At 36.4% G+C, this 11,060-nt stretch overlaps 1 protein-coding gene and 1 long non-coding RNA gene across 2 annotated transcripts; both read right to left on the reverse strand.

Annotated features, from left to right (window-relative positions):
* Positions 1 to 213: 213 nt before the first annotated feature.
* LOC132165572 (hexokinase-1-like) lies at positions 214 to 7,363 on the reverse strand. The gene is made up of 9 exons (XM_059576196.1): positions 6,735 to 7,363; positions 5,060 to 5,210; positions 4,788 to 4,970; positions 3,684 to 3,758; positions 3,345 to 3,500; positions 2,915 to 3,013; positions 2,686 to 2,816; positions 1,258 to 1,339; positions 214 to 972 (listed from the first exon to the last, which is right to left on the reverse strand). The coding sequence occupies exons 1-9, from the start codon at positions 7,004 to 7,006 to the stop codon at positions 625 to 627; spliced, it is 1,497 nt and encodes a 498-aa protein (XP_059432179.1). The 5' UTR covers positions 7,007 to 7,363; the 3' UTR covers positions 214 to 624.
* Positions 7,364 to 9,496: 2,133 nt separating this feature from the next.
* LOC132166528 (uncharacterized) lies at positions 9,497 to 11,034 on the reverse strand. Its single transcript, XR_009438574.1, has 2 exons — positions 9,885 to 11,034; positions 9,497 to 9,790 (listed from the first exon to the last, which is right to left on the reverse strand). It is a non-coding gene; the product is annotated as an uncharacterized LOC132166528 (long non-coding RNA).
* Between the last annotated feature and the right edge of the window lie 26 nt (positions 11,035 to 11,060).

The raw sequence follows: 11,060 nt of genomic DNA on the forward strand, positions 1-11,060 counted from the left end.
TCTAGCATTTATCTTGCCTACATCTCCGCTTAATTGGCATACTTCATCCACCCTTCATTAAATAAAACAAAAAATACCAATGATCCCCTGAACATACCAACCGGCAGAGATGTACTTTCTCTTTCGCAAAAAAAAAAATTATCATAAAAAAAAAAATGTCAAATTGAGGGAGTTGAGTACAATTTTCCTTAACTAAATATTCCACATTGCTGATACACAAAATCCTGTTTTTATTTGCAATAGTAACAGGAGAGAATGCTCCAGCATGGTGACTCTTCACAGAACAGTTTACATTCCCTATTTTATTCCCTAACTCAGGACAAGTGCTCTCAAAATATGCTGGTTCAAACAAAATGTCTCAACATTAGGAAAGCAGCAGAATTAGAGGCTGCAGCATGAAAGGTTGAGACATACTCAACTGGAACCTCCACATTTGATTCACTGTTCTATTATATGCTCTGCAAGACCATAAATTAAGGCTTTGCTCGCATGGTCTCTCGAACTACGAGCTCAGACAAGCTCTAAACCATTCGGGATGGAAGGGGAAATGAAAATATACCCAAAATAAAAAGAGGAAAAAAAAAAAATCATTCTTCTTCCGTCTACCTTGGCTTTGATCTTTTTTCATGATTCATCCACGCCCAGGTATTGGGAATGGGAGGCAGCAAGGAGGGCAGCTCCAATGCCAGAGCCATCGTTCGAGAGCTGGATGACAATGTTGTTGGCGACCTCCTCTCCCAACAACTCCTTGAGTGTACTCTCCATACAGCAGCTGAATTTAGAGTAGTGCTCATATAACCCCCCATCCATTGCAATCACCGCCTTCTGCTTCTCCCCATCCTTCATCGTGTCTCTTCCCAATTTCTTCAGGATGCCGAAGATCCCAGCAGCAGATAGACGGGCTCCTCGTGTAGCAACAATGTCGCAGACCTCCACAATGACTTTTCTCATTTTCAGGGAGGTATTGGATATCTGTCCAAGAAAAAATTCACATACAAGAAAACCCATAAAATTATGTCTGTGACCTTAAGATTTGCTTGTTTTAATTAAAATGCCCTCCCAAACACATCTTAACATAAAAGTTAATCCCGGGAGAACGTATTACACAGAAGTTTGAATTACTTTGTATCATTTCTTACTTTTCTTTTCTAAACCCCCCACCCCCCAACAAGTATAAAATAAAGTATAAAAATGAAAAGTTTATAGCAAGGCTGGATAATTACAATTTTATCCAACAGTTTGGGCAGGTATCTTTACCTCTAAGACATCCTTCAATTTGCTCCCAACCATTCTTAGATCTGAAGACGTGTCATGGTGCATTGCAGACATGTCGGGGGTCCTGCATATTTTACATCAACAATGTAAAAACTCTTATGCTCCAGCCCATCAGAAAATGTATGGGCAATGCATCCATGTACTGCAAATGGAGAGAAATGTAATAGAGACAAAAAAATGTATATAAATTAGAGTGTAATTTCAACAGCCATGGCATAAAAGTTAACAACGAGACAGAGTCAAACAAGTGATACAGAAGTGAATAATTCATTCAACTTTATCCCTCTGCCCCTCATTTTCCTTCCACAGATTCAAATACTCTGAAAAAAAAAAAAAAAAGGTTCCTAAAGAACAGTTTTTAGTCATATGGGATTATAAAATTATGGGATAAGTGCAAAATCAGTCCTTGGGTTACACCAATTTGCAAATTGCTCCTTGTGGCAAGCAAAAATGACAAATAACTCTCTACTCCCAACTTCCATTTGGAATTTTGCCAGAAACCGCCATGAAAAATGTCTACCATAATAAAAAATAGAAAAAAGGAAAAGAAAAAAGTTTTAAAATAAGGAAAAGAAAAAACAGGGGGGAGGTCAGCCACCACAAGCCAGCCAAAGGATGGAGTGGTTCAGCCACCCCCAGATCTGCCCAAAGGGAGTGGTTCAGCCACCCCCAGATCTGCCCAAAGGGAGTGGTCAAACCACCCCCATAACCTTGGGGTGGTTCAGCCACCCCAGGACATCTAAAGAGGCTGCCCTATCATTTGAATCAGCATAATAAGCAGCAACAAGAACATGTTTTGACCCTCCAAAATCTACATACATTACCAAACCATCATGAGTTATATCTGCCCATGCATAGAAAACCAATTAGAATAGCCTCTATAACCCCTGTAAAGCCCAGCAGGAACCAAACAAACAATAGGATGATGAATAATATATGGCTTAGGTTTGAGACTTGGTACAAGGTTGGGTTAGGTTGTTTCAAATGGTAGGTCCAACCAAAAGTTCATCCTACATTTATAACTAAACCAACTAGATATGTCTTGATATCCTGTTCTGCCCAACCAAAAGATACTAGGCTTTTAGGTTTGTGCATTTGATTTTAGGACGGGTAGGAATTGAATGGCACGGTGGCTAACCTAATCATTACTTGAATTATAGTGTATAGGTCAAGTGTTCTGGTGTGGAAGAGTCGTCACAATTAATGAGTTATAAAACTTGCGACCCAAACTTAAATCAAAATACCAAATTCATACTTAAACAGGTCAATCTTCATTGGTGCACCATAAATATGGAATATAAGATAATATCCACAATCTTGAACCTGGATGAGTAAAAATGGAGTCACCACCGGTCCACCAGCACAAGAGACAAGGTTAAAATGGTTTGCCTAGAAAAAAATTTGGCGCACCTCAGTATGAAAGGAATTTTCAGTTTGGGTGGAACAGTATCACCAAAAAATTCAGCTTCTTCCGCCATCCTGCACAAAACTCTGCGTACAATGTCCCCCAAATACATCCCAGAAATGATCTTCTCGAAAATCTGCACACAACAATCAGAAAGGTTTAAATGATATACATTAAGCTATTCGTATAAGCAGTGAGGTAATTAAGATGTAACTAAAGTACATGGGTTGTTACCTGTTCTCCGGGGTTCAAACTCTCAGCATCCAGTGCTTGATCATATTCTGTTAGTGGGAGGTGTGATGACCGGAAGTTTCCCCACTCCATATTTATAACCTACAGTATGATCATTTATTGGTGGTTAGTTGTCTTGCACTTAACAATCAACATTGAGAACCTACTTTTGAACATATCTGTCAAAAAAGAAAAGAGATAGAAAATATGTGCAGGTCACAGGGCTAGTTTGGCAAACCCCGTCCTCTTCCCCTCCCCCTCCCCCTCCCCCTCCCCTTATTTTCACTTCTCCAAAAGAAATCGACGGCTTGGTTTGGTAAGGGTTTTGTATGTGATATAAAGTAGAAAGAAGTTAATAGAATTTTTCGTAAGGAAAAGTAAAAAAGTTACAATTTCACAACATTTCATAACAAATATTCAAAAGTATACTAACCATGTCTCCTGATTTAGGTAGAAGACCATGCCACTTGGGAATAGCATGTGCTCGCTCTACATATGCCGCATTTGTTCCAGTGCCCAAAATGACAGCAGCAATGACATCCCGGTCGTAGTATCTACCTCCTGCTAATGTTCCAATTGTATCATTGACCTGCATCATCCCAGCAAATTAGCATTGCCCAGAGTAAAAACAAAAATAATAGTCAACAGGATGGAACACCAAGAAACCCAACAAAAATAAATTTTATATTATACCAAACTGTTATTCATCCTCCCAGCCTAAAAGGAACTTTTAGACATAAACCTCTGGAAGTAGAAAAGAAACTGGTCTTACCAAAGCAGACACTCGCATATCAAGGCCAACTTTTTCGATGGCTTTAGTCAATTCTCCAACCACATCCTGTCCAACCTATAACATTACCAGCCAATAAACAAATTACAAGAGAGGATTAAACATCAGAAGTCAGAAGTCAGAAATTTGGCTCATTCGACATTGCCTTTTAGTTTTGCTTTTTGCTTTTTAGCTAAAAAGAAAAAGTATTAACAAACAACTCAAAATACAAAATACTCACATAACACTTAAAACAACAATCCTAATATTTATTAAATTTGTAAATATTAAAATTAATATAATTATATATAATCCAAAGCTGTCTAGACCAACTGTTACAGGGACCCACCCCTGCATTAAACATCAAAGGGGTGTGTGTGTGTGTGTGCGCACGCGCACGCACGTGAGAGAGAGAGAGAGAGAGAGAGAGAGAGAGCACACTCATGCACTTGTGCATTGGAGATTCTGGGAATCAAATTGGCTTCATGAAGTAAAAAAATTTGATAACATCAAGGATAATTAATTATGTCAATTTCTTTTATATTTCAGCTAAGTTAAATTGCAGTTACTGACTTCTATTCTCAACATAGGTATGTGAACTGAAAGAATCTCTTCAACAACAGCAGGTGCAACAATTTCAGAAGCAACAAAATGTTCTGGGGTGCTTTCCATTTTCCATTACATCCTGTTTCTAGATCATGAAATTAGAGCACAAATCATTTTTCAAACCAGACCAAGCACTGGGGCCAGCCTACCTGCCTCTAGGCAAATAAGCATGCCCATAATATTATCATAGTTATTACCATTGAAAAAGATAAAAATATATGTTGTTGGAGCAAAAGCAATTTGCTTAGCTTCACATCTGTCCCAAGGTATCATTTCTAATACATCTGTGGGGAAACAAAAGAAGATGGAAGACACCATAATGAAAACAATAATGGCAATAATTTCGTTACAGGTATAATTAGTATAAAATATTTGCAAAGCTTTTGTGCCTGCTTCATCTGGACAATGGACCACAGACCTAATGAACACTTAATAACTACAGACAGGGAAGACAATATCAATATAAAAACTGCCAAAAACGAGTCAAAGTAAAGGGTTTACCGTGTCTTCAATATTGAATCCTTTTGTCCACTTTATTAAAGTCCCTGATGAAATTGATACTTGCCTCACTGGGAACGAGAAGGTAAAACCCAGCTCCCTTTGTCTACCTGACGCAGGATGAAGTCCTTCACCTTCCGTAGCAACAAATTTTTTGAGAGCTGTGGCTATATAATCAAATAACGCCTGGAGTCACATCATCTAGAATGTTTTAGAGTTTGAACCATTTAAAGCATGCGTGAACCTTTGACAGACTTGTTTAAAGAAATACTAACTTCTGAACTCCCAGTCATCAAATGTGGAGGAATTGAAACTTCATCAAATTCTTGATCGACAACACGTTTGTCTGTCCCACCCAGCTGCACTCGCAGGACACGGAAGTTTGTGCCTCCAAGGTCCAATGCATAAAAAAGGCCTTTCTCATCCCTATTAAAATTAGAATAAAAGTGAGTAATGGGCATGCTAAGCTAAAAATGAAATTCAACAGTACAAGAGATCTAGACGCCTGATATTGCATCCCATTTCACATAAGAGTTATTTATTTTCCATTATTTAGCAAACAATAATACTTTTCATTTTTGAAACAGTCTCTTCTTTCTTCTATCATTTCTTTTTACTCATGATAAGCCTCATCCCTAATTGCAGATATAATGCTTTACACAGCTGTGAATATTGACATGAGAGAGAAAGTCCATTAGAAAATTGGTTTCTTTATGCAGCTGTGACTAATTAGCCAAAACTATACTGGACAACAATAAAAGCAGATAAAGATGTCTCACACATGGTTCTCCATTCAGCCTAGTTAATTGTCTAAAACCATCACTTTTCAATTGATATTGTGATGAACATCCATTTTGGCCAAAATTTAGTCAGCTAATCATGAATTGCAAATTTATATTTAACTCTATATACCATGAGAGAAAACTTTTTTTTTTTTTTTCTTTCATAAAATAAGAAACTTGGGTTGCACTCAGCAAAACATTTTACTAAATATTTCCTCTTCGATTTTTATTAATTTTCAGTGTATAATTTACTAAATATTCTCTTCAAAAAACATCTTCCTTGGTGATTTAGAATTTTACATAGCCGAATTAAATTGGAAAATTTTCACTTAGGATTTGCTTTTTGACCGGCCCAACCTTTTTTCTCTTATTTATTTGGTTTTTCTCTATGATGTTCAAATTAAATGCTTGTCTAGTTATTTTTTGGGGATTAGTGTTATGTTTACTTGTTGGGTATTACTTGTTCTTTGCTATTTCCTTTTTCCATTCTATGTCCAATGGTCACCTCCTTTTCCCCCTTGTTTCATGTCATGCTCATATCTTATACTATGTAGCTTACCGTCTCTAGTAAATCGTCAGCCATAGATAGACCTCCAATAAAGGAGGAATCAAAGAGTCCCACATTCAATAACAAATATGAACCTTTAAAAAAGTATATATATGTATATAGACGGTAAGCTACATGCGTAATATAAGATAGCAGCAGCATGAAATGAAAAAGGAACAAGTAATACCCAATAAGTAAACATACCACCAACTCCCACAGAATACCAAACACGCAAATGGTTTTAACAAAAAAGAGAAAACCAAACAGGATAAAAAGGTTAGGCCAGTCAAAAAGCAAATACAAGGTGAACTTTTTCCAATTTAATTCGGCTACGTAATATTACAAATCACCCAGGAAGATGCTTTTCTGAACAGAAAGTTTCATTTGACCAAACTTCACTTAATATTTTACTCACAAACATACTAAATAAAAATAACCACAAAAAAAATTCCAATTAAAAATTAAAAAAAAATAAAAACCTATACTTATCCCTCTGAAATCTGACAAAAATGAGGCTTTCAATCAAGAAGCCTTCTTTATTCAATCATGAATTAAATCAAATCAAATCAAATCAACGAAGAAATGAAAGAAAAGAGAGTTCTTTTTGTGTGCTTTTGTTACCCAGAGGGGAGGTTATCGACATAGCTGATGATCATCTTGAGCTTGCTCCCACCCTCCGATGCGAGACCGGCGTGCATCTCAACGGTCATGGCGTCCGCCACCTGTCTGAGCTTCCCGATGGGGGTCCCACACTTGTCCTCGAAGTCCTGGAGGATCGCCATGGCCCTGGCCCACTTCCCCGAGCTCCTCATCCGGTGCCGCACCACCAGAGCCGCCGCCGCGCAAGCCGCCGCCGCGCACACCACCGCCGCCGCCACCGCCACCTTCCCCATCTATCTCTCAATCCCCACAAATCAAATTCCCAATTGGTTTTCTATGACCGTAAGGAATTCGCTAATCAAAGCCTCGTATTCCTTTGCATGAGCTATGAATCGGTCCGCGAAGTGAAAAGAGTAGCAGAGAGAGAACGAAAGAGAGCGGAAGAGTTGAAAACCCCAGATCGGAGGGGGGAAAATGGACAAGCTGCGGAGCGATTTTCCCGGAAAATAGTTCGTTTTCTCGGAAAATAAGCCGTTTACCGGTTCTTTCTTTTGATTTTTGTGAATTTTCAAAAGGGGGAGTAGGCGGTGCTCGATCGAATGAATCTTATATTTTTTGGGGAGTTTGGGCTTTGGCTACATATGGAAAAGGCAAAAGGGGCTGAGAAATCGTCATGGTTTTGTCTTGAAATTACGATAATGACATACCGAGTGCCAAGCTTTTGCACTTTTGAGATCCAGGAGGGCCACGTGTACGGTTCTGGGTGATTACCACGTGTTGTGTAAGAGTTTGCGAGTCTGTCCTGACTGAGGGGAGATCGTACTTGAAAGGATCTTTATGTTTTTTTCGCTTTTTTTATTTATTTGTGCGGAAAATATTTTCTTACAATTTCAGATCATTGAATAATACAATGCGTAACGATAAATATCATCTTTTTATCTTTTTTTTTTATTATTCTTTTAAAGTTGATGTGACTTTCAAAATCACCATTAGATCAAAATTTAAATATAATTCATTAAAAATTTAATAATGATTTTAAAAATCACATCAACTTTAAAAAAATAAAAATAAAATAAAAAGATAATCCTCAACATTACTCTAATATAATTTGAATTAGCAGTTGACCTTCACAAAGGTATATTTATAGATGTGCATTTGCATAAATTCAAATTTTATGGTTCTTGTCTTGAATTTAAACTCAAATAAAACTAATGAAAAAAAGAGAGACGTCAAATATTATATTTTTATATCATAATATTGACATGGCGTCTCAACTATTTATTTTTTTTTTTTTAAGCATTGACTTATTAAATGATTGGCTGGAACTATCATGTTAGTTTTGTTAGATAAAAATATAGTTTTTATCACAACTCCGGAAAAAATGTCAACTTCTTAAATAAAGTAAAATGAGCTGGATAATCTACTACAATTATGCTTATTTACTTTTTAAAATTGATGATAATCTAAAACATACAAAATTATAGAAAATAGAGAGTAAACTTTATGTGCATATGTCTTATAAATATTTTACATGAGTAGTAACATATTTATTATGTGGTAATATATATTATTAAATATGTAAAATCTAATTTAAACCATAAAATGGTTTCTCTCCATTTCACTTAAATGTAGAGGATTTCATTATAACAAATTAACACTTTATTGTGTATGTTAATGTTATTTAGTAGATTGTTATACGACTGTCATACAATTGGGCGGGATGACATGAAAGTGAAAATTACCCTTTAATTTTACTTTTTTATAAGCCCTTCTTAATTCAAATGATAATTTTTATTGTCACGTTATCTCAGTTATATGACATTCGGAGCATCCAATCTAGTGGCTACGGCCATGTCGGGGGTGATTGTTTGTGTCCATCCAATTGGCCACTGGAGTCTGGCTCGGCTCCACACCTATCTAGTTCTTGTCGTGTCGTTTCTTCAAGGGTGCCAAATCAGTTCCAACAACAAAGGAATCCAAAAAAAGTGGTCCTAGAACATCTTCTTCTTCTTCCTACAAAAACTAATCTTTTAATTGGAGTTGGATGGTGACACCTTATTCCTAAGGGAATCTTTAACTTTCTTGCATGTTAGGGCAGATATGTATGGGGAAGATACTCCACCTCTCGCGTCAATCTATCAAGATGACTTGGTGGGAAATGGTAAACCGTAAATCTGTCATCCTCATTTGACAGGTGTTTGGAGCTTTCCTGAAAGATGGAATCTTGCAACACAAACCATCTCTTGTTTATCTGCTGCATATAATTCGATTCTTACTTGATAATATATATAACTTCATTCTCCAGCCGAATCATATTCCAAGGTTGATTCTCAAGTGAATTGAGATGAAACAAACTGATCGAATAAAAATGGAATTCTTAAAATCTTTATTGTATATCTGAATTTTTTTTTTTTTTTTTTTTTTTTCTAAAACACTCCTCAAAACACAAAAATAGTTTTCACATTTATGTTACGTCATAACACTTTTTTCAAACAAAACACGTTAACAAACATACTAAGACACCAAACTTGGGCGTTTTAGTAAGTTATAGCTTCTATATGTGATGATTTCACGACTGAATGAATGTGGGTTATAGAATTGCAGCAAAGAAACCAATTTTGAAGGATACAAGCTGGTGAAATTAGTCACAACTGACTCACAAGAAACCATGTACGGTGCAGGGGAAACTCATACTAAAGGGTGCAGATTCCTGTGGGTTGGCTACAATCATAATCGAGGAGCATTTTCATAGCAAAAAGCAACAGCCTCTAATTGATCGATGATTCATGGAAAACACTGTGCATATGCATAAATTTTGGAAAGGCTCAGCTTTGTACTTATGTGTATAGGAGCTCCACAAATACAGCATCTCCAACAAAATTTTGTTATCAGTACGAAACATGAAATTATCCAGCTAGTTCAGCAGGAGTTGGAATTACAGGCACAAGAAAATTCCCATATGGCGAATCGAAGATTTTAAATTTTCCAGTGCAGCCCTCTTGTTGTGCTTGTGTTACTGCAATATTTTTGGCCTGTTGATTAGTTGAATTGACTCCAGTAGTTCGGGCCACCGGAATCTACAAAATTCAGTGACATATTAAACTTACGTGGTTTAAGAAACTATGCAAGACTATAAGAACAGAGCCAAGGAGGCTAGGAGGTCATGGTTACCTTGAAAGTTTCCACAGATGCTTTTACACTTTCTTTCTTGGCAACAACTGAGGGGGCAGTCCTGCACATATAAAGGCGGTATGAACAGCTTGCACTCTCTGAATCTCATATGAGTATTATTCAATGCAAAAAATTAATTGATCTTAGTGCAAAAAAAATAAGACTCTTTCTTTTAGACATTGGAAAAGAATTGGTCAAACAATGAACTCTTTCTTTAATCATTTTCCCAAAGCTAATGAACCAACAGACAAGTACAATAACATGCACTCCATCCATCAACATCACTAAGTGCCCTGTTTATCTAAGAATCATATAGCATCAACCACATAACATGTCGAGATACATCACTTGAACAATTGCATCTAATAAAAACTGCCACAGCAAATTCAGGCTTCATCAAATCATGCCATCATATTTGACATTTGGGTATCTCAAATTTGGACAAAAAAAAACAAAAAAAAAGGCTTATGTCCATATAGGAGGGCACTTGATCAATTATCTTAAACTCCAAGCTATGTGGTCACCAAACACAAGAGTAATGTTAGAAACTTTATCTCACAATGGTAAGTCTCAACTAACCCTTAGATTAGTCCTTTGTTAAAAAAAAAAAATTATGATAAGTAAGACTACTACGTCATCATTGTGGGATAGTTGTAGCATAAAAATGTAGTATATAACATTACTCAACACAAAAACTAACAAGTCTGAGCACCATGTTGTATCTTAGATACCGAAAGTCCAAAACTTAACTTAGAATTCAAGTCCTACTTCTATAATTTCCCAGATAACTAGAGATGACTGCCTCACTCAGACAAATATGAGTATAGAACTTAACCCCAGCTCAAGCCATTGTATACAGAAATCCATAAGTCACACTTCCTACTATTTGGCTTCATTATCCCAAAGCCCAGACATATTCAGGTCATCAAAAATCACTTATCTTTCTTTAAGCTCCAATCCCACAAATGAATAACAGACAGCATTTGATATTTCAGTACCATCCCCAAACTCAAGTTAAAACCCAATCCCCAGTCTACCTATTGCAAATCATAACACTTACCAGTTGCAAAAATTACCAGAAAATTACCAGAAAAGAAAGAAAGAAAGAAAATCATAACCCCACCAAAAACTTAAATTAAATATTTTTTTATTTGATTACGCAAATCATATTCAATT

This window comes from Corylus avellana, chromosome ca11, assembly GCF_901000735.1.
Source record: "Corylus avellana chromosome ca11, CavTom2PMs-1.0".
Lineage (NCBI taxonomy): Eukaryota > Viridiplantae > Streptophyta > Magnoliopsida > Fagales > Betulaceae > Corylus > Corylus avellana.